General features: G+C 35.2%; 1 protein-coding gene across 4 annotated transcripts in view; it reads left to right on the plus strand.

Annotated features, from left to right (window-relative positions):
* Nucleotides 1-23,575, plus strand: part of SRFBP1 (serum response factor binding protein 1) — a 59,335-nt gene extending 35,760 nt beyond the window's left edge. For 2 of the 4 annotated variants that reach the window (XM_033853107.2, XM_033853108.2), the window contains exons 4-10: nucleotides 535-606; nucleotides 10,108-10,189; nucleotides 11,207-11,918; nucleotides 13,176-13,213; nucleotides 16,362-18,044; nucleotides 18,241-18,418; nucleotides 20,490-23,575. In XM_033853107.2, the coding sequence (XP_033708998.1) occupies nucleotides 535-606; nucleotides 10,108-10,189; nucleotides 11,207-11,918; nucleotides 13,176-13,213; nucleotides 16,362-16,546 (1,089 nt within the window). In that variant the 3' untranslated portion in view covers nucleotides 16,547-18,044; nucleotides 18,241-18,418; nucleotides 20,490-23,575. The remainder of the gene's footprint in view (nucleotides 1-534; nucleotides 607-10,107; nucleotides 10,190-11,206; nucleotides 11,919-13,175; nucleotides 13,214-16,361; nucleotides 18,045-18,240; nucleotides 18,419-20,489) is intronic. The other 2 variants (XM_073802435.1, XM_073802436.1) reach the window with 2 other exon arrangements.
* Nucleotides 23,576-24,025: the final 450 nt, after the last annotated feature.

Here is a 24,025-nt window from a genome sequence, read left to right on the forward strand (position 1 = left end):
TTTTTTTTTTTTTTCGGTACACGGGCCTCTCAGTGTTGTGGCCTCTCCCGGTACGGAGCAGAGGCTCCGGACGTGCAGGCTCAGCGGCCATGGCTCATGGGCCCAGCCACTCCACGGCATGTGGGATCTTCCCGGACCGGGACACGAACCCGTGTCCCCTGCATCGGCAGGCGGACTCTCAACCACCGCGCCACCAGGGAAGCCCAGATTTGCCGTGGAGCAGCTGGGCCCGTGAGCCATGGCCGCTGAGCCTGCGCGTCTGGAGCCTCTGCTCCGCACCGGGAGAGGCCACAACGCTGAGAGGCCCGCGTACCGAAAAATATATATATATATATAAGTGTTTCTCTGTAAATCTCTACATTTCTTTTTAAATTGATAGAATTGCCAATGTCCTGAAATGTCATTAAAATAAGTAGTAGTTTCTTTAAATAATGGATTTCTTAAAAGCACAACATGGGAAGGAATTTCTCATATAATAATGACAGTTTAAAATAAGGCTCATAACTAAAATTAGTTTGTTTTATTCTTTTACAGGAGTTGAAACCTGATATAGTAACTAAATCTGCTCTTGGTGATGATATCAACTTTGAAAAAATCTGCAAAAAGGTACTTCTGCCAGGGGTTGTATTTCTTTTAGGAAAAGTTCCTTATTTGTATTGTTGACCTACTTTTTTCCTTTCACTTTTTTCCTTGAAGAGAAAACTTACCAAAAGCCAGTTACTAAAAAATCAATCAATCAGTCAATCAGTCACCTGCCAGTTACTATTAGTGTACAATGATTTTTCCCCATTTGAGCTCTACTACTGCCACCAAAAATTATTTTTATGGTAACTTATGAATTTTGCTTTGCTGTGATACCACACCCTCAAGGACCTTAAAGGTATGTTGAAGTTAATGTGGCATTTGTGTGTTAGATAGCAGTTAGTCTGTTAATCTTACAAATTAGAATAAAGACTCTTTATTCTTTCTAAATAGTTTTTATGAATATTTTATTTAATCCCTGCATTTACCCTATGAAAATTATTTTTACCCCCTTTTTGTAAGTAAGGAAACTGAAGCTCAGAAAGAATAAAGTGAGCTAATTAAGGGTATGCCACTCTTAGGGTGCACAGTTAGGACTTTTACCCAGATCTTCTGCTCCTTGCATTTGCATCACTTGCTTCATCCTTAGTATTTCCTCTTTTTTATTTCTACCCACTTTGCTAAAGGCTATGTGACAGTTCCACCAGAGAACAGATTTTTGGATTAATTAATTTTTATAACTCTATTACATTTCTTTTTTCACTTTTATTCACATTTGCTCTAATCTGTATTATTTCTTCCTCTTGAATTTGTGCTTACTTTGCTCTTTCTCTAGTTTCTTAACGTGGAAGCTTAAATTACTGATTTAGACCTTTCTTTTTTCCTAATATAAGCATTTAATGCTATAAATATCCCTCTAAGCACTGCTTTAGCTACATCTTATAAATATGATATATTTTATTTTCTTTGAGTTTAAAATGTTTTAAATTTCCCTTGAAATTTCACCTTTAACCTATGGTTTAATTAGAAGTACGTTGTTTAATTTCTGAACAATTGGGGGTTTCCAGGTATCTTTTCATTAGTTTTCTTTATGATCCATATGCATACTCTTTATGATTTTTATTCTTTTAACTTTATTATTTGTCTAGAGTATGGCTTATCTTGGTGAATATTTCATGTGCACCTGAAAACAATATTATTATTTTGGGATCAGTGTCCTATAAATGTTATTTAGGTCCAACTGATTGATGGTGTTGTTCAGGTGATTTACATCTTTACTGACTTTCTACCTACTTGTTTTATTGTTGACTAAGAGACGTGTGTTGGAATCTCCAACTGTAAATGTCAATTTTCCTATTCCAGCCTTAAGGAAAAAAATACTCTGATTCTACATTTATGTACACTAGCACTCACCTCTCTGCAATTCACTGATTTTAGCCATGTTAAATTTTAAAGCATTTTATTGTAAGAAGGCCAGAACATGAAAGTTTTTGTATGTTTCAGGGGAGGGAAGATGTGTTGTCACAGTCCTTGTCAGGAAGGCAACACCAAAGTCATGAGCATAATTTTACAAACAGCTTCCTTATTTTACACTAACATGATTTTACAGTAAATATTCTTATTTTATAGCATTCATTCATAGAGAGGAAAAAATTTTAGTTCTGGTATAGTTTTTAACTTGTGTCTTGGTCTGTCTATATTTCTGACAAAATAATGATGTTAAATACAATAGTGGTAGTTGTATAAAAATATGGTAGAACATATTTGTTTTCTCTTGAGAGTTTAAAAAAATAATAATTTAAGGTTTTTATCAGAAAAAATTTTTTGAATTTTCTGGTTGCTGCATTCTAAAATTATTTCAATAATATTTAATTTGTGATGAGAATAAAAAGCAATTTATTTTTAGTTGGCTAATACTATGTTTCCATTTAAATTTCAACAGTAAAACTTGACAATATTATTTAATTTTAACTTGAAATATCCAAAATAAAATATCCTTTGTCTTTTTTTTTTTTTTAACTTTTCAGTCAGATTTTTTTCACTTTGGAAGGTTACTATTAGTTGATGTGTGTGTAATATTTGTAGCATCAGGTTTTTTTAGGGTATCTTCTTTCATTTACAACCCTTTGTTAAACCTTCCATTGTGTAAAATGTCATCCTAAAAATGGGGAAATGTGTCTATATTCGCTTATCCATTTTTATTTTGTAATAGTAAATTCATTTGCATATTACTGTATTTGTAGTCATGAGATTTATAATATTCACATAGAAAGTTTAGGATCTAACTGAAATATTGTCAAGCAAAACCTGATTGCATTTCTGCCCTTTTGGTATCTTCCTCCAAACAGAAGGAAGGAAAGGGAGGTGGAGAAGGAGAAAAGGAAAACAGTTCTGTTTCATCAGAGTTCTTGATGGAACCCTTGAGGATTTAGAGCCAAGGGAAATTGCCTTGCTTAAAATGATTTCAGATTCCTCCCAAGCTATTTGATTTCAACTACTTTGCTACTGTTTTATGTCATTTGTGGTATTCTTTGATTGGATTCATGTTCTGTATCAAAATATGTTAATAAATTAAACCTCTGGAATAAAAATGAGGCAAGTAGCAGTGTCATGGGGAGAAGACTGATTAGTTTGCCATAGGAAGGGTGGTTAGTGAAAGATGACCAAAGAGGAAATAAGGCTATTATATAGAGCTCTGTACATTTGAAGCTGTCTGACCATCAGAATAGAGCAGAACAAACTAATTTGTGTAACTTCTTAGAGCTTGCACAGTTCTTCCATATACATTATTACCTCAATTGATCTTACAACAATGATCTCATATGGAAAACATTCATGTGTGCACATGCATGTGTGTACATGTGTGTGTAGTAATACTAGTAGTGTCTTCATTTTCCAAATTTAGAAAGGGGTTAGAAAGATTAAGTAGCCAGTTAATATTTGTACGAGAGTTTTAAAGCTAGAGAGTTTGGGGACTAGAACTGTGACATTTCCAGACAATTATTGCCAGAATTTCAAGGGCTTCTCAATTCAAAACATCTGTTATATGCAGAGCAATCAGCTAAGCACTATGGAAAAAAGGAAGGAAATAGAACACAGTTATATTAAACAGCTACAGGATGAGAGGAAGCAAATTAATATTTGTTAACATCTACCAGTTGCCTGACTTGTTAGATGCTTTATACACGTTAGCTTTCTCAGGGAAGATGATGATAATCTCATTTAACAGATGAGACAACGGGCCCAGAAAGGTAAAATATACCGATGGTCATAGGTAGTCAGTAGGAAATGTCAGATCCAAGTTCTAAACCCAGGTCTCTGCCTACAAAATGAAAGTTTAGGACAAAAGGATGGAATAAGTTCCATATGTGTAAGACTGCATTTTGGAAATCATGGTGTTGTAGGGATTTTAAGAGTTCATTGAATACAGAAAAGTCTCCCATTCTCTTATAAATGTGGACTCTAAGCCATATTTTGCTTTGTTTGCCACAGTTCTTCTGATCCAGCTGAATAGACTGTTTCTTCTTATATCTCTAAATGTTTTTAATAAATACAAATATGAATGTGTTGGTTTATATCATTAGGTAAAACCTGGAATTGAATTTAAGTCCAGTTAATGATAAAAGTATCTTACTAGCATTCTACCTGTACTAGTTCATTTAGCGTCAGTTTGTTTTAAGGCAACATTTCAAAGGAATGAACATGGTGTGTAAGAGAGCTTTTTCATTTTTAGACCCTTATTTATATTTACATGTACATTCTCAAAATTCTTTTCAAAATTGAACACCAAATACTTTGTGTTCACAGTAAATACCCATATGCCAAAATAAAATGTGTCCATTAAAAAGTGAGGTGTTTTCCTTTTTTAATTTAATTTATTTGAAATGGAAGAAACTGGAGGTGTATGAAAACCACAGTTTCCTGAGAATTTTCCAAGGCAAACACTGTGTCAACTTCAAGTAATGAAAGCTGTGGTTTCCTTCATATCCCCCAGTATTGTGAAGATTGTTTCATGCATGTGTAAAAACTATTTGTTAATAGCGATTACTTAGCCTTTTAAGCTTCAAAATAATTTTATTTAAATTTAAGAAGTATGGCTGTATTTGAATTCTTTTATAAACCTCCACATTTTCAGTCTCTCCTATGAAGTTTATCACATTCTACCTTGGGTTAGTTATTTGTGCATTTGTTGTAACCTTTTAAATTAGTGCAAGATCATGAACCTCAAAAGATGGTGTTTGTGTCCTTATGTGTAAGACTGTGCCTTCACATAATGCATATTTATGTAAATATAAATATCTGTAAATATAAAGAGGGAGAAACTAAGTGAGGAAGGAAGATGGACAGGAAAGAAGTAAGGAAGGATGAAGAATTTTTTTACGCTGGCCTCTCATTGCTGTGGCCTCTCCCGTTGCGGAGCACAGGCTCCGGACGTGCAGGCTCAGTGGCCATGGCTCACGGGCCCAGCCGCTCCGTGGCATGTGGGATCTTCCTGGACCGGGGCACGAACCCATGTCCCCTGCATCGGCAGGCGGACTCTCAACCACTGTGCCACCAGGGAAGCCCAAGGATAAAGAATTTGAAGTCCCTCATGATAGGGACTGTTGTACTGACTCTTGTGAGTTCCTACACTTAAGCTCAGTGGCTTAAGCAAAATGTAGACATCTCGCATTGCAGCAGAGACCCAAAACACTGCCAACGGTAAAAACCTGAGCCCTCTTGATTAACAAGCCTCTTTTCTTATGTTTATATTTAATTTCTTTACAAAAAGATTTGAGGGAGGCTTGGAGTTGGGTCACAAAATGAGGGAAAGTTATCTTGAATAGTTTAGAAGAAAACTTGTTGAGAATACTAGACTGAATTCAGAAACCTGACTTTGAATTCTAGCTTGTTCCTAACTGGCTAAGTGGTCTTGAAATCAAGTCAATACTGTTAGTCTAATTGTTAGATAAAATCTTTGGTCTATATTCCCTTTACCTCTAACCTCTTGTTAAAATTTGAACTTAAAAAATTAAATGAATGATTTCTAATTGCTTTCTTAAGAATAAAATTAAAGAAAGGTTTAAAGTGTTAAATTTGACAAATTTTTATTAGAGAAATTTAAACATTTATTTAAATGATTGCTGTAATTTATAAAATTTGGTATTTTTAACTAAAACTTTTTCCAAATCAAACATTTTAAGAACTACAGGCATACCTCAGAGATAACGGGGGCTCAATTTCAGACCACCTCAGTAAATCAAATAACCGCAATAAAGCAAGTGACAAATTTTTGGTTTCTCAGTGCATATAAAAGTTATGTTTACACTGTACTGTAGACTATTAAGTGTGCAATAGCATTATGTCTAAAAAAATATACGTACCTTAATTTAAAAATACTTCATTGCCAAGAAGTGCTAACCATCATGAGTCTTCAGCAAGTTGTATTCTTTTTGCTGCTGGAGGGTTTTGCCTTGAAGTTGATGACTGCTGACTGATCAGGGTGGTGGTTGCTGAAATTTGGGTGGCTGTGGTGATTTCTTAAAATAAGACAACAGTGAAGTGTGCTGCATCGATTGCCTCTTCCTTTCAGAAACAATTTCTCTGTAGCAGGCAGTGCTGTTTGATAGCATTTTACCCACAATAGAACTTCTTTCAAAATTGGTGTCAGTCCTCTCAAACACTGCTGCTGTTTTATCAACTAAGTTTATATAATATTCTAAGTCCTTTGTGGTCATTTCAGCAGTCTTCACAGCATCTGCACCAGGAGTAGATTCCATCTCAGGAACCACTTTCTTTGCTCATCCATAAGAAGCAATCCCCATATATTCAACTTTTATCATGAGATTGCAACAATTCAGTCACATCTTCACTTCCAATTCTAGTTCTCTTGGTGGTTTCACCACATCTGCAGTTACTTCCTTCACTGAAGTCTTGAACCTCTCAAAGTCATTCATGAGGGTTAGAATCAACTTCTTCCAAACTCCTGTTACTGCTGCTATTTTGACCTTTTCCCATGAATCATGAATGTTTTTAATGGCATGTAGAATGGTGAATCCTTTCCAGAAGGTTTTCAACTTACTTTGCCTAGTTCCATAGGAGGAATCGCTAGCTATGGCAACTATAGCCTTATGAAGTGTATTTCTTAAAGAAGACTTGAAAGGTGAAACGACTCTTCGATCCATGGGGCTGCAGAATGTGTGTTGTGATAGGAGGCATGAGAACAACATGAATCTCGTCATACCCCTCCATCAGAGCCCTGATGACCAGGTGCATTGTCAATGAGCAGTAATATTTTGAAAGGAATCTTTTTCTCTGAGCAGTAAGTCTCAACAATGAGCTTAAAATATTCAATTCATTAAGCCCTGTAATAAACAGATGGGCTGTCTCCAGACTTTACTGTTCCATTTAGAGAGCCTGGGCAGAGTAGATTTAGCATAATTCTCAAGGGCCCTAGGATTTTCGGAGTGGTAAATGAACACTGGTTTTAGCTTCAGTCACCAGCTGCGTTGGCTTCTAACAAGAGTTGTCAGCCTGTCCTTTGAAAACAGGCATTAACTTCTCCTTTCTAGCTATAAAAGGCATCTTCTTCCGAAAAAGGCTGTTTCTACGTTGAAAATCTGTTGTTTAGTGTGGCCACCTGCATTGTTTATCTTAGCCAAATCTTCTGGATAATATGCTACAGCTTCTACATCAGCACTTGCTTCTTTACCTTGCACTTTGATGTTGTGGAGACAGCTTCTGTCCTTAAACCTCATGAACCAAACTCTGCTAACTTTCCTTCTGCAGCTTCCTCACCTCTCTCAGCCTTCAAAGAGCTGAAGAGAGTTAGGGTCTTGCTCTGGATTAGGTTTTGGTTTAAGGAAATGTTGTGGCTTGGTTTAATCTTCTATCTAGACCACTAAAGCTTTCTGTGTTATCAGCAGTGAGGCTGTTTTGCTTTCTAATCATTTGTGTGTTCACTGGAGTAGCCCTTTTAGTTTCCTTCAAGAACTTTTCCTTTGCATTTACATCTTGGCTAACTGTCTGGGGCAAAAGGCCTAGCATTCAGCCTGTCTTGGCTTTCAGCATACCTTCCCCACTAAGCTTAGTCCTTTCTAGCTTTTGATTTAAAGTTAGAGACATGTGACTCTTCCATTCACATGAATACTTACAGGCCATTGTAGGGTTATTAACTGGCCTAATTTCAATATTGTTTTGTCTCAGGGAATAGGAAGGCCCAAAGAGAGAGAGAGACAGGGGAACATCTCAGTGTTCAGTGGAGCAGTCAGAACATCAGTTGTTTGTTTTCTTATATTAGCATGGTTTTTGGCATCCCAAACAATTACAGTAGTAACATCAAAGATCAGTGGTCACAGATTGCCATAACAAATATAATAATAATGAAAAAGTTGAAATATTGCAGGAATTACCAAAATGTGATACAGAGACACAAAGTGAGCAAATGCTATTGGAAGAATGGTGCCAATAGACTTGATAGACACAGGGTTGCTACAAACATTCATTTTGTAAAAAAAACATAATATCTGTGAAGTGCAATAAAACAAAGCACAATAAAACAAGGTATGCATGTACATGTATAACATCTTTTATTCGTCTTAAAGAATGAAAATTTAAACCCTGAGTATTTATAAAGCATATTACTAATGTGTATGTCATTAACAGTTTTTCCATTTGCACTGTTTTTTCCCCATTAGAATATTTTTTCTACTCCCCAAATCATGAGCTACTCAGATTTGCAAGTCAGTAACAGACCATCAAGAACAGATATGAATTAATTAAATACAGCTAGCAAATAATTAATTAATTAATTATATCTGCAATGACCTTGTTTCCAAGTAGGATCACATTCTCAGTTTCTGGTTGGATATAAAATTCGGGGAGGATACCATGTGACCCAGGACAGAAGGTAATTAGGCAGCAAGTCATCCTGGCACAGGATTTGCACCAGGTCTAATTTAAAGGAGTTGTTCTCTGAGGGACTCTACCTAGCTAAGTTCTCCAAACAATAGATTTCAAACTGTTATCATCTTGCTTTTACTTAGGTACTCATAAGTGTTTATTACTGGGAAGGAAAAGGCCTTATTGGGCTGTTAACAATGAAGGGTAAAGATGTTTAAAGCTGATAACTCTACTTTCACACGCTAGTAAAATTTTTACTTGCTTCATGGAATATTTATTGAATGCCAACTATTATCAGTTATTGTCCTAGGCACTAGGTCTACAGGAATGTGGAAGACATAAGTCCCTGCCTCACAGATATGAAAATATCTGCACTGGCGTGCTGTGTTGAGTGATGTGAAGTAAATAGTGATGGAAAGTGTTGTAGTTCAGATAACATTTGAGCAGAGACCTGAATACAATGAGATGATCAGCCCGTGTGTATTTGGGAGTAGAGTATTCCAAGTAGAGAAGAGCTTGCAAAGGAAGAGCCTAAGCATCAGAAGGCAGTAAAGCTTTAAAAAGAACAGATAGGGAAATAGCATGATCTGGTTTTGTTTAAAAGCTTGCTGTGACTGCTATATGGAAATTGACTGTGAGAGAATAAGAGGCAATGGAGAATGACCAGGTGTGAGCTTATTACATTGGTCCAGGTGAGAGGTATTGGTGATTTGGTCAAAGGTAGTAAGTAAAAATGGTGTAAGTGACTGGTTCTGGATAGATTTTGCAGATGAAACCACAGGATTTGCTGAAGGATTTATTGTGAGCTGTGAAGAAAGGAGAAATGTAATGGAAGAATCATTTGAGTTTTAGGCCTGAGCAACCAGAAAAATTAAAATTACCTACAATAAGATGGGAAAGACTATAGCAGAAGTAGGTTTAAGAAGAAAGTCACAGCATTCTCTTTTAACATGTCAAGTAGGTGGTTGGATATGTGAGTCTGGAACTCAAGTTAGAGCTTGAGGTAGAAATTTGGAAGTTTTCAGCCTACAGGTGATATTTAAAGCAGTTAGTCTGAATTATGAATTTTCTAAATGTATAAATACTAATGTACGTATGTGTGTGTATATATATATATATATATATATATATGTATATAGTCCCATTCAGTCATCATCAAACATCTATAAAGTGTTGGCTATAAGCCAGGCACTGGTGGAAGGTTGTGAGAATACAGTAATGTACTAGTCATTCCAAATAAAAATATATAGCATTTGATAATTTTTAGGTCTCTAGTAAATGGAACTTCAAGCATTATAGTAGTCATGGATTATATCACCCAGCTTAGTACTAATATGTTACTTGATTCTTTCATATTATTTTAGTCTTCTTAACTAGATCTTTTAAGCTCTTTGAATACAGGAGCTGTATTACTTTTTTTTTTAATATCACACACGATGCCTACCACAATTCTGGGAAGATATTAAGTACCCAAAGAATATTTATTCATTGATTACATGATAATTTTAACTGTAAAGAACAGTAGTATTTTTGTCACTGTGTTATCTTTAGCATGGATTACAGGTGAGTTGTCTAAGTAGAATATTAACAGATTCCTGTTCCCTAACTCTTAACTTTTAAAAATTACAATGGATTGCATTTTATTCACTTCTTAGTAGTGTTACATAGTTTTTATTCGCATGTGCTTGTTATTTCAATTTGCAGCCTGATTCTACTGCAACTGAAAGAGCAGTTGCCAGACTAGCAGTGCACCCTCTTCTGAAGAAAAAAATAGATGTGCTAAAAGGTATGAATTAAATGACTTTTAAGCCGTTTATGGTACATGATTTGAATAAACAGCCATTCATTTATTTACTTTTAGGGTGCTTTTCTCCTTTTGAGGATCTTTTATATTATAAATGTCTCTTTCAAATATTTCCAAATGTGGGAAGCTACCTGAAAATATGGAAGTTATCTGATGTCTGAAAAAATTTTTTATTTTTTCTAAATTCCTATTTCCTAAATTTCTAAAATATATATTCATGATAATATTGAATACAATTGATTTTCTAAATATTGGTATAATTCATATTATTACTTATGATGTTGCCACTTAGTCACATAATTTCTATTTATGTATGTACATTTTAAAATGTATTGAAAGGGGCTTCCCTGGTGGCGCAGTGGTTGAGAGTCCACCTGCCGATGCAGGGGACACGGGTTCGTGCCCCGGTCCGGGAGGATCCCACATGCCGCGGAGCGGCCGGGCCCGTGGGCCATGGCCGCTGAACCTGCGCGTCTGGAGCCTGTGCTCCGCAACGGGAGAGGCCACAACAGTGAGAGGCCCGCGTACCACGAAAAAAATATATTAAAAGAATTAAATGTTTCTGTCACAGATTAGAAGATACTTATTTTTATGTCTGAAAGCACAATTTATGGTATTTACAATTGTATTAATACATTATTATTACAGAAATTAAAGTTGTCATTTTAGTCTTTTTATTTGTATTTAGTGAAGTTTTTACTGTTCTTCTTAACATCCATACATGAAGGAATAAATTTTCTTTTAATTTTAGATATTTAAAATGGATACCTCTGAGCATTTTGTATATGTTTGGTTTTGTAAAAGTCAATAGATTTTTTTGTAAATTCATACCCATTATATATATGTAATGTAAATTCCAATCATTCTCTTAAGTATTTCCAAATAATTTAAGAAATACTGTACTAAAACAGTAACGTTTTGTAATACTGTACTAAAACAGTAACGTTTTGTATTATTTGTTTCAATGCTGAAACAAGTCATATCCTGTTTCTCTTGCAGCTGCTGTCAAAGCCTTTAAAGATGCAAGACAAAATGTTGTTGAAGTTAAGTCATCAAAGAATGCTTCAGAAGAAAATCATTCCAAGGACACTATGTGTTCAAATGACGATGCCAGTAAGTTACAGCATGAAGGAACTATTATCAGTGAGCAAGAAGAGAAAGAAGCCAAAATATTGGCAAAGAAACCAATAAATAATTCAAAAGAAAAAATAGCCAAGATGGAGCATGGACCCAAAACAGTGGACATTCCAAATTCTCTATCAAAGCCTTCTGAAAAAGATTCTGCGGTACCCTCTGAACCCCAGAAGACACCTACTGACCGCAAAATGAAAACATTTAGTCAAACCAAAAAAGAGAAAGAGTCCAGTAGCTCACTTGGTGTTAACAGTGATGGAGAAGAATTACATGAAGAAGAGAAGGAATATTTTGATGATAGCACAGAAGAAAGGTTTTACCAACAGTCTTCCATGTCTGAGGATAGTGATAGTGGTGATGACTTCTTCATTGGGAAAGTCAAACGGACACGGAAGAAGGAAAGTAGTTGTCATTTTTCAGTTAAGGAACAAAACTCCCCCAAAAAATTGTTGCCTGAAGAAGATATACTTGAAACCCATCAGGATATGAGAAGTGATAAAAACAAGCCACGTACAGAAGCAAGGAAGTTTGAATCAGTGTTTTTCCATTCTTTATCTGGATCTAAAAGCTCTGGAAGGTAAGGGTATTTTTTCATCCTGAAAGAATTATTAGTTCTTAATTTTTCGAAAGATATGAAATAACCACACATCCTAACATTGAGATACTATCTCTCATACATAATTCTAGTTTGTACAATACATCCTGTGTTTAGACTTGGCCCTCTCCAACTTTATGTTGGATAATATATACAAATACACATATGATAATGCTACATTTTTCCAACCTCATCAGAAAATGAGACAATATAGATAAGTTTGTCTAATTTAATTGTCTAGCTAATTTAAGTTTATTCCTTTGATTATCAAAGTTTTGAAACTTTGAGTTAGCTTTTGGTGAAAACTTTTGAAAATTTCTTACATATCTCACTTTTTAAACAGAACTTTCTGAAAAGAATGTGTTTTTTTTTTTTTTTCTCTTGTTGACCCAGGGCATTATTGTAAAACTCAATTGTTTTATGTTTTTCTGTTTCAGTAGATAAGGCTGCTTGCCCTAACACTGAGTTTCTCCAGACTGCTTTATATTTGGTGATGCTGTCATCCTTATCCCTTCTGTTAATCACTACTTTTCACAGCTGTTTTGTTATAAATCAATAAGTTTAATTTCATTTGTAATTCTAATCTGGTAGGGGATATCTTCACATTATAGAATAAAAATCATGAATAGCTATTTTCTTCAGTAAACTTTTTCTATAATTTATAGGTCAGGCCTAATTTTTAGTAGAATAGAAAAATGTGATGTTGAAATTTTCCAAAAAAGTCAGAGTATGGAAAAGACACACAAACCATCTTTGGAGCCTTGAAAATTATTACATTATTTCATATATCTCCCAACTGTGCCTAAAAAAGCTACAGTTTTTCCCTCACTTGAAAATTAAGCACCACTATCCCTTCCCTCTCCCAAAAAAATGTTAATCTTAGTTATATGTGATTGTTATATGTGACTCATTCCCCCTGTAAGATTTTTGAAATTCTTTGTCTAGATAGTTCTCAAAGGTACAAGGTAACCAAGACAGGATATTTTATGGCCAGAAATCCCTATACAGGTCGTGAGAGGAAAATTCCTACATTTTTCTATAGTAATATTGGGGTCTAACAAACCTTTGATGTAGCTAAAACATGGGGTTTTCATAATTTTTTTATTCATTTCTGGGGGGGTAAAGGAGTATGATAGTTTTATTTAATGAGTTTTATCAACATTTTTATTATGTTATCTTCTTAAAGTCAGAGGATTTGCTTATCTTTTAAATGTCCTAATGGTGTTTTTCTTCTTTTAGAAATTACAGAGAACAGGCTCCAAGAAGCAAAACCCCAGGTATGTATTAATGACTGCCTGACTTCCATATGCAGTTGAGCAATGCTTTGCCAAAGAGGAAAGATGAAAAATTCTGGTTGCTTAGTAGCCTGAATCAATTATGTACCCACAGAAATGGAAATAGAGCATCTTATAATTATCAGAATAATTTTTAAATTTAAATTTTTTTTTTTTTACCCTCTATGTCCTGCCAATAGGAAATATGTTAGATAAAAGTTATCAGGAAATATTGGGTCTATTTAATTTATCTTGAACTAATCAACATATTCTTTAAGTAAATTGCTATGTAAGTTCCATCTTAGTCAACGCCATGCCATTAAACATTCAGTAATAAGTATGTTACTTCCAGGGTTAAGAGTGAAACCAGATTTTCAGATTAATTTGTAACAAATCAATTTAATATATTTGGGTGGTCTGACTTCTCTACATAATCCCAAACTCTCAAACTGATTTAAAATAATAAAAATTTATTTCTTACATTACAGTCTACTATGAATCAGCACAGGGGCTGTGTTTCACATAGTCATTCAAGGATCAGGCTCCTTCCATCTTTTGCCTCCTTTCTACTCCTGTTCCCAGGTATTCTCCATTTGACCAACAAAAGGGAATAGAGTACATGGAGAATTTTGTAAGAAGTTTTCATGGGCCAGGCCTGAAAGTGTTAAGGATCAGTTCTGCTCACATTTCATTAGCCAGAATTTAGTTACATGACCCCATCCTAGGCAAAAGGGAGCTAAGAAATGCAGTCTAACTATGCGGCTAGGTGGAAAAAGAAAGTGGAATTTCTTGAACACATAACTGTCTGCTGCTGACCATCCTTTTGATCATCAGATGGTAATTTCACTGGTAATTTTCTCTGGTAATTTCTCAACACACAGAGCACACTATGTGCTTCCTTCCTGAGAAAGCCAACCCAAAGTCCCATCCAGTCATTGTGTCCAATTGAAAGCCTAGAATCCCTGAGTAATGATGCAGTGCTTTCCATCAGATCTCATGATGTGACTGCTCAAAATTTGGTGACCTGTGCACTAAAAAGACAGACTGCCTGCCCACAACTCAGACCGGATATTTAGTGGCAGAGCAGGAACAAGGTAACCACAATAAAAACTCAGTCAGTTTAGGGAAACATGGGAGGTGTGCAACATGTCTACTACCTGAGCAAAGATTGTGAAGAATCTATGAGGAATTTTCTTATCTACTGTTCTCCATGGTCTCTGACTGTGTTCTTGGGAGGGTCTTTGTTCCGTGGCCACAGCTGAAGTAGACAGTTAGTATGATCTTCTTGGGAGTTGCCCCAAGTGATTAGTAAAAATATATGATCGTGAAGATGGTTTAAAGTCTTAACAGTCAGGTTTTTCCAGCCTAGGTTTGTGATTTCTTTCACAATAAAAATTCCCTCCAAAACTTCCTGGATTTCTGACCTCTTTATTTCCAGTCAGTCCATCAATGAGCTAGCCACTACACCAAAAATTCTTTCCTAGAGCTATTTTTCAAACTTGCCTTATTTATGTTAGTGGGTCGTTCCCCACCCCCTCCCTCCGCCAATCACTGTCCCAATCATTCAGTGTCTGTTGCATTCAGATTCTCAGGTTTGGTTGAGACGGCCATACCTTTACTCTTATCTCTGCTCCAGAGCTAAATCTCTTTGGACCTTTACTGCTTAAAATCTTTCTCAGTGTTATCTCTTACTGTTAGGAGTCCAAAGGCTTTTCTAAACCTTAAGGTCCCAGATATCTGAACCCTCTCTTCCCTTTTGATTCTGCTTGTGAGCTGGCCGGTTCTTTCCTGAACTTTTCTCTTTTTTTGTGTAATACTTTGCCAAAGAGCCATCGGTACACTAATCTTTTTATTCTTTCCAGCCACTTACCCTTGTGCTGCAATTCCATAGGCATGTAGCCTACTTCCCAAGTTTTCACTGGCAACAGTTTTATCTTTTCCTTAACATATACATAGGATGCTCACTTTTCAGCCTCAGGTATCCATTTCCTTACTACCCTCCACTGAACTGCAAAGCCCATGCCAAATTTTTATGTTATTTTAATGGCTGTATTAAAATACTAGGTTTGACAAATACATGGCCTTATATTCACAAATACAGAATAACTAGAAATTTAAGACACTCCCACATTTTCCCGATGAGGAAACCCAAGTAAAACATGTTTTTGTTTTTAGTTTATAAATTTATAATACTTAATTTATTCATTTGTTTGCTCATGCAAATATGCTTTACATAATTATGTAAAATATATATCAGTTTATAAATAGTGCCTTATTCAAATGTTAGTTTACATGAAACAGTTTCATTTAACATTTAAATTCATCACTCTTTATCACTAGAGGCATTCTTTGAGTATTATAGATTTCTAGAGCACATGTGATTTGTACAAGTATGGGACATTTTGAATCTGTGTGCAGTGATGTTTTGGAAATGTTATCCCAACTGTACACTTGCTTGTATAACATTATGACATTTGCTTTTTTAAGATCTTTAAAAGGCTTCTGACAATGATGGCTAACTTGCAGTGGAGAAATTATACACCCCTAGGACTGATTAATAAATCTGTATTAAATTTTTTGCCTCTCTTTTTCTTTCTGATTCTATAAATATGCATTGATTCAGTCTTTTCAGGCTAGCAAGTCTCCCAGTACTTTGTTCAAAATAATATAATTGAAGTTTCTCATAATAAAAGAGGTTGTAAGGACTAGAATACAAGTTGCAACCCTCATATTTGGTGGATAACTTTATGGTTAAAAAAGAACTTAGTCTTAAATTTGAGCAGATACGGCAGTTTACCTTGCAATCATAACTTTTTGTTCAATAACAAGGGAGTAGAATCAGTTAACAGCCCTTTAAAAAGCTCACCCATCAACACTGTTGGATTCAATATTTTAGTTAAAACATGTGAATTTTCTGGCTACATTGCTCCACACACAGGTGTCATATGATAATGAATCATATTCCTTTAAAAATACAAAATGTCCTTCCTTTTTAAATTTTTTTGCCTTATATGTTGTCTGGACTGAGGTATTCCATTTAAGTAAAACTAAATTTCTTCCTTAAACACTGACTTGAGAAGATAAAATGTATTTGTTTTCTATGCTATTTATGTATAGACTTAGTTTTCATTAATTTTGCTTTCTCCTCCAGATTTTCAGCAAATTGAACCTCAGATCAATAATCAGTTTAATAAGAGTGCACGAAGAGGACCTGAAAATACAAAACAGAAATCACAGCTGCCTCTTCATCCTTCATGGGAAGCAAGCCGGAGGCGAAAAGAACAGCAATCCAAAATTGCTGTGTTTCAGGGGAAAAAAATTACCTTTGAGGATTGATTAGTACTATTTTTTTGTGAACTTCTCTATCGAAAATTTGTTTTTCTTTTTTTAACCTTTTTTTTTTAACCAGCCCATTATTTAAATATGTATTTGAATAAGTCTCTTTGAATGGGTTATAGAAATGAGTTTGGTTTTGTCTTTTTTTTTTTAAGTGTGTTCAAGTTATGTTTAAGCTTCCACAAATAAAGTGCATACTTAAGTTAATTTTAAATATGTCAAGACTATTCCCTCTATAAAAGAATATTGAGATATTGGCTGTCCCAGATTTTCTCATTTGTGCTAATCATGAAGTATATTTCACTAGTTTAGCTCTGTTTCTTTACTTTTAAAATAATAATGGAAAAATATGAGGAAATTGTAGCTATCTAAAATAGATGATTTTTGCTGAAAATTGCTCTTAGCAAAACTAAGGTGGTAACTTTTATTATGGGTATACAGATAATAAGTTATATAAGTAAATATTAACTTTTGTTATAGTTTTAATTATTTGTAATTTTTTAGTTTTTAACTGTTTTAAAACAGGTTCCCAGGAAAATTTTGGATTTCTGAATTATGCTTCACTTAGTTGAACAACATTCATGTTTAAATGTAGCAACACAACCAAAAATGCATTTTGTATTTTACTGCATATAAAATTTCTGTCAAATCAAGAATGTGTAATATCTTGACCATGTGTTCTTATTTTTTTTTCAGGCAGGGCTTTATTGGGGTCCCTGCAGCAGCAGGGGGCAGTGAGAACCAACAACAGGTTCCCTTGCTTGCTCTCTCCCATGTGTTCTTATAGAAACAGTTTTTGAGGAATCATAGATTGGAATTTGTAAGAACAAATTCTGAAGGAGATGTGATTGAAGGAGGATTTGTACTGATAGCTGAGCAGAGGTTATGAGATAACTCACTGAAGAAGGGACTGTTTTATACTTCATAGTACTGTTATTTAAAAGGAAAACAGGATTTTAAAAATCCCTTCAAATATTTCACTTTTTGCTGCTCTGAGAAATTAAGGTTCTTGGTTAACTAAGTAACACTAACTAATTCTGTTTTCTATGCATTGGTGCTGTTAATGACAGAAAAAAACCTTCTGGTTAACAGGAATTCAGAAGCTCTGGAAAGTCATTTTTATCTTTTTCAAGAGCTTAAGAATTTAGATAACTAGAGCAATAGAATTCAAGAGATCATAGAGAAAGAAAATTATTTTTGCTGTATTAAATGCAAAATTTGTTTTTTTCTCCTTTTTTAAATTTTTATTTTTACATAATTCCAATTATGTCAAATTGAAATTAATTTCAATTGAAATTTTAATTATAAAGAATTACTACAGGAAAAGTTAAAAAATAATGTCTCTATCCCTACCCAGATTTAGCCAAACTGTGAGGTTGAGAGCACTGTCTGTCAGCCCAAGACATCTAACCCCAACTTCAAGGAATTACGGTTTGCCTACAAAGTTAGAAGAAAGAACCCATACAAGACCACTCTCAACTTCTGACACCTGCTGCAGGTTTGGAGATTGCAGGGGAGGGTTCGCCAAATACACTCAGGTTCAAAAATTTGCTTGCAGAACTCACTGAAACCTATTATATTCCCAGTTATAGTTTATTACAGGGAAAGGGTACAGATTATAACCAGCCAAAGGAAGAGGATGCTTAGGGCAAAGTCTGTGAGGGTTCTAAAAGCAAAGTTTCTATTGTCCTCAGGTTGCATTACCATCGTGGCATCAATTTGCACAGAGTATTGGCAATCAGAGAAACTCACTTGAGCTTTAGTGTCCTGAATTTTTATTGTGGCTTCGATATGAAGACGTGATCAGTTGACTGCCAGCGTGATTGTTGCAGATGGATTAAGAATACCGAAGTCCCCATCCTAAATTACATGGTAGGTGTTTTTTAGTGCAGCCAGCTCCTGCCCTAAACAAAGACACTTCTATCAGGTATGACATAGAGTGTATCCACGAAGCTGAAGCCAAAGGCACTTTCTCTCTTTGGGCAAGGCCAGGTCCTTTACTACACAATATCCTTCACCCAAATTTCCCAAATATTAATATTTTCCTGTATTTACTTTATCCTTGCCTGTCATCCTCCCTTCTCTCCTCTCCTTTTTTCCTTCCTTTTCCCCTTTCTCTTCTTCCTTTTATCTTTCTTCCTTTCTCTCTTGTCTCTTTTCTTCACTTCATCCCTCTCTCCCTCTCTACCTACTCTCTACCTCTCACCCTTTTATCATTTCCATCTTTTTCTCTCTCCCCTTTATATTCTCTCTTTAAAAACAACTCTCTACCTCTCACCCTTTTATCATTTCCATCTTTGTTCTCTCTCCCCTTTATATTCTCTTTAAAAACAAAGTCATTCTCTATTCTTTTGTATTACCACACTCCAATTATCAAATATTCAGATTTTGCCAATTTCCCAGGGTCTTTTTACAGCAACAGAAAGTGCAACATCATGCCTTACATACAGTTGTCACATTACATTCACTTGTCATCTCTCTTTGGTTGAGAACAGTACCTCAGTCAGAGGATTTCATGACATTGACATTTTTCAAAAGTACAGATCTATTTTGCAGTGTCCCTTTATTTGGGTTTGTCTAATATTTCCATTATCAAATTCAAGCTCTGCACTTTTGGCAGGAGTGTTAGAGAAGGAATGTTGTATTTGTCCTAGTGCATCATATCTGGAGTTAGGTGACGATGTTGATATGGCTGGCCCACTACTGGTAGTATTAACTTTGCTTACTTGTTTCAAGTGGTATCTATAAGGTTTCTCCACTGCAAAGTTACTGTTTTTCTGTTTATAATTAATAATTATCTTGTGAGGAGATACTTTGAGACTATGTTTAATTCTGTCCTGAAACTTTCATGCACTAGTTTTAACATTCATTCATAATTCTCACCTGAAACAACTATTGCTATAGTAACTGTAAATGATGATTTTTTTTTATTTCATCTTTTTTCTACACTTTTTAGATGGCTTTTTAGAATAAGGAAGAGTCTTCCATTTTCTCCTGTTTATTGAGTTTTTAAATGTATTTCAGTATTATCTCATGGAGACCTCTTTTTTCTACTTTTCTATTTATTTTTTATTAATAAGATATTTTTTATTACTTCATTTTATCTGTTATTGGCTTATGAAGTTTACTGTAGTGTACATGTTTAATTTATCACAGTGTGACCTCGGGTAGTATTTATACCACTTTACATATGGTCCAAGTACCTTACTACAGTACACTTCAGTTTTTCCCCCCAGCTTTTGTGCTATTGTTTATATACTTTTTGCTTCTACATTTAACCGTATAGTACATTGTTATTGATTTTGCTGTAATATTCCACTTGTCTTTGTATCATGTCCATGTTTTTCTCTGCTTCCTGGAACATACAGAACATTCATAGCTGTTTTAATGATCTTGTCTGGAGCAGTTCCCAACTTGGGACAGTTTTTACCCACAAAGTATATTTGGCAATGTCTAGAGATATTTTCAATGTCACAGCTGGGGAGAAGGATGTTGCATCTAGTGGATATAGGCCAGAGATGCTGCTCAATATTCTACAATATATACAACAAAGAATTCTCGTGCCCAGAATTTCAGTAGTACTAAGGTTGTGAAATCTTGGTCTAGGACTCATTTGGCGCCACTACTGAGGCATTACAATTCTAAGAACTCTGCCTAATTCTTTGTTAGGAAATTTTTCTGTTGTGTCTGGTGAGAACACAAACTGTACCTGGACCTGTGTTAGCTCCTAAGATGTTTCCACTAACTCTTTTCTAGTGACTTTTTCCCCCTGGCCTTGTTAGATTCTTTATATACATTGCACAGATCAGTATAATACAGTTAACTTGAGGGGACCATTGTACAGAGCACTTTTACCTCTTCTGTGCATCTCCTTCTCTATTTTTTTTTTTTTTATTTTTTGTGGTACATGGGCCTCTCACTGCCGTGGCCTCTCCTGTTGCAGAACACAGGCTCCGGACGCGCAGCCTCAGCGGCCATGGCTCACAGGCCCAGCTGCTCTGCGGCATGTGGGATCTTCCCGGACCAGGGCACGAACCCGCGTCCCCTGCATTGGCAGGCGGACTCTCAACCACTGCGCCACCATGGAAGCCCTCCCCTCTATTATTTTACCTCACAAATTCTAGTCACATTAACCTATCTAAACTTTGAACTGTCTCTTCAGAAAGGCCATTGGGCTATTTTGGATTTCCTTCCCCCTGCACTGTAATTTGGAAACTCCTCAAACAGTGAACTGGTGTACTTATAGCACTCAACTCATTTGAGTTCTTTCTCTCAGGTATTAATATCCTGTACTGCTTTTTGTCCATTGTCTGAAACCTTTGTTTCATCCACTTTGTCCAGTTTTCTAGTTGTTTAATATAGAAGAACAAATCTAATCCCTGTTATCTTATAGTGATGGGAAATACAAGTTCTTTATTTTCATGCTCAAATTATCCTTAATTTGGTTAGTGGAAGCCCCCTCAAGCTGTCTCCTCTGTCCTTTTGGCATGTAAATCCTTTCTGTAATAGTGAGGAAGGTGGTTTCTTACTTTCCACAATATATTTACTTATTTTCTCAACCCCAGAGTACGCAGAAGTTAACTTCAGAGTTGCTGACTGATGCCTTTGCAAAATACAAGTCTACTAACCAAACTTTAATTTATGTTTAGAGTTCTTTTTTCTTTAGCCTGAGGGCATATGGTCTCAAAACTAAGTTTGCAAGTTACCTGGGATAATGTCAGCAAAAATGGCTGAGTAAGAACATCCAGAAATTCTTTTTCTCCATTAAAAACAATGAGAAAACTGTCCATATTGTCAGAATCAGTGTTTTCAGAACTGTGGAATTAACCAAAAGTTTACAGCAATCCAGGGAATGTTATTTATTAAAAATGGCTGAATCTTGGTAAGAACAGTATCTTTGTGACATGCTAACTTGTCCTATTTTCATCCCGCACTCCCCAAATCCATGGTGTCTTGAAAATCAACAACCCACAGTAATGATGAAAACCTGCAGCCTGGCAGACACTGGAGGGGCCAGAACAGGGTTGGAGCTTATTCAAAGACACATTCCCCGAGAATTATCACTATTTGGCCAGTATGGTAGTTCACTGGAAGACCCCATGGCAATTCTGTCTTTATCTAACTTGACTAAGAGCTTTCCCAGTGTGAAAAGCATTTTTCCTCAGATCACTTTTGGAAATCAATTAGAGGCAATTGTTAACATCACAGCTGCCTGAGGCAGTGAATAACAGTTGGGGAAAACAAGAAGTTAATCAAATTAAAAGGAAATCTGGAAAATTCAGTATCTTTAGGGAATTTGATAAGTTTTGACAAATTTCCTGGAATTAAGGAAAAGTCTCATGAATGACAGGGCTATGTGCATGTTCAGGAAAGTGCCAAGAAGGCCCTAAACTCTCACTTCTGGTTGACTCTGGGGGCTCTGCATAAGCAGGAAGTGAAGGCTGATGTGGAATTGTCAACTTCCTGGCCAAGTGTTGAAGCTGTACCCCAACACACATACAGACTCTCAGCAAAATGAGAGAAGTATCAATTGCAAGCATTAAGGAAATCTTTGTCCAGTTATTAGTGTACCACTAAGCTAATGAAGCAGAGACTTTAGTAGCCATATACAGCAAAGAATAGACTTCACAAAAATAGTCCAAAAAAGTCACTAGACAACAACAAAAAATAGCAACAACAAGCCCTGAGGAGAAGAGAATATCTGATTTTGGAGTTGCAACATTATATTATTTAAAATGTCTAGTTTTCAACAGAATGTTGTAAGACATACACAGAAATAAATTGTGGCTCATATACAGGGTGGGGAAGCAATCAATAGAAACTGTCCCAAGCAGGTCCAAAGTTTGGATATATTTGACAAAATCTTTAAATAAGCTATTTTAAATGTGTTCAAAGAACAAAAGGAAGCCATATCTAAAAAACTAAGAGAAAGTTTGAGAACAGTGTCTCATCAAATCGAGAATATCAGTAATGAGATAAAAATTATAAAGAAGAAAGAAAAAGAAGTTTAGGAGTTGAAAAGTACATTACTGTGAAACAAAACTTTCAACAGATGGGTTCAACAGTACATTTGAGCAGACAGAAGAAAGATTGGGTAAACCTAACAATTGATCAATTGAGATTATCCAGTTAGAGGGAAAAAAAATAACGAAAATTTCAAAGACTTGTGGGGATACCATCAAATGTACCAACATAGGCATAATGGGAGTCTCATATGACCCCATATTTCCAATCGTAGCTGTATACCTGCAAGACAATTGAAAACTTGTTAAAAAAAACCTGAATATGAATTTCATAGGAGCATTATTCATAATAGGTAAAAAGAAGAAAGAACCCAAATATCCATCAACTGATGACTAGATAAATAAAAGTGGTATGTACATGCAATGGAATATTATTCAGCCATAAAAAGGAATGAAGTATTGATACATATTGTGATATGGATGAACTTTGAAAACACCATACTAAGAAAGAAGCCAAACACAAAACAGGGTTCCATTTATATGAAATGTCTAGAATATGTAAATCCATTGAGATCAAAAGCAGGTTAGTGATTGCTGAGGGCTGGGGGAAGGAGGAATAGTGAATGACTGCTAATGGCTGTGGCATTTCTTTTAGGATTGAATGTGTTCTGGAATTGGATTGTAGTTTGGTTGCACAACTTTGTGAATACAAAAATCCACTGAATTGTGCACTTCATGAGGATGCACATTATTGTATGTGAATTGTATCTCAGTTTTTTAAATAATAATAATAAAAAGTTACTGGATTAGTGTTTCTTTTTTTTTCCCCTCTCCTTCCATATAGTACTTCATTTGAAATGCATTTTAATTCATATGTTTATGATGATATTTAATTTGAAGCATTTTTTTCTCCATCCTTGGTAATTTGATTTATTTTTTCTTTATGTATGTGAAACGTTAACATTGTTCCATATGTTAGAGCAGCACAAAACAGTATACTCAGAGAAGTGGCAACTCTGCCCTTCCAATTGTTTCTTTCCTTTCCACCCCAATCCCACCCACCCCATGTAGATAGTCAATCTCATTTGTCCTTGGTGTATTCTTCCTATTCTGTGCTATTTGCACAGATTAACAAACATGTATATATTCTTATTTCCCCTTCTTTCTTACATAAAAATTGACATTTCCTAGATACTTTTATGATCTTTGCTTTCTTCATTTAAAAATGTATTCTGAAAATCACTACAAATCTGTCAAGAGAGATCTTTCTTGTTTAAACTAAAACGAATGAATATAACAAAACAGAAATAGATACAGATAAAGAGAACAAACTAGTACTTACCAGAAGGGAGAGGCTTGAGGGGAGGGAATTAAGAGGTACAAACTACTAGGTATAAAAAAGTTATAGGATGTAATATACAGCATAAGGAATATAGCCAATTTTATAACTTTATATGGAGTATAATCTATAAAAATATCAATTCACTATGTTGTACACCTGAAACTAATGTTGTAA

The sequence above is a fragment of the Tursiops truncatus genome, chromosome 3, assembly GCF_011762595.2.
Source record: "Tursiops truncatus isolate mTurTru1 chromosome 3, mTurTru1.mat.Y, whole genome shotgun sequence".
Classification (NCBI taxonomy): Eukaryota; Metazoa; Chordata; class Mammalia; order Artiodactyla; family Delphinidae; genus Tursiops; species Tursiops truncatus.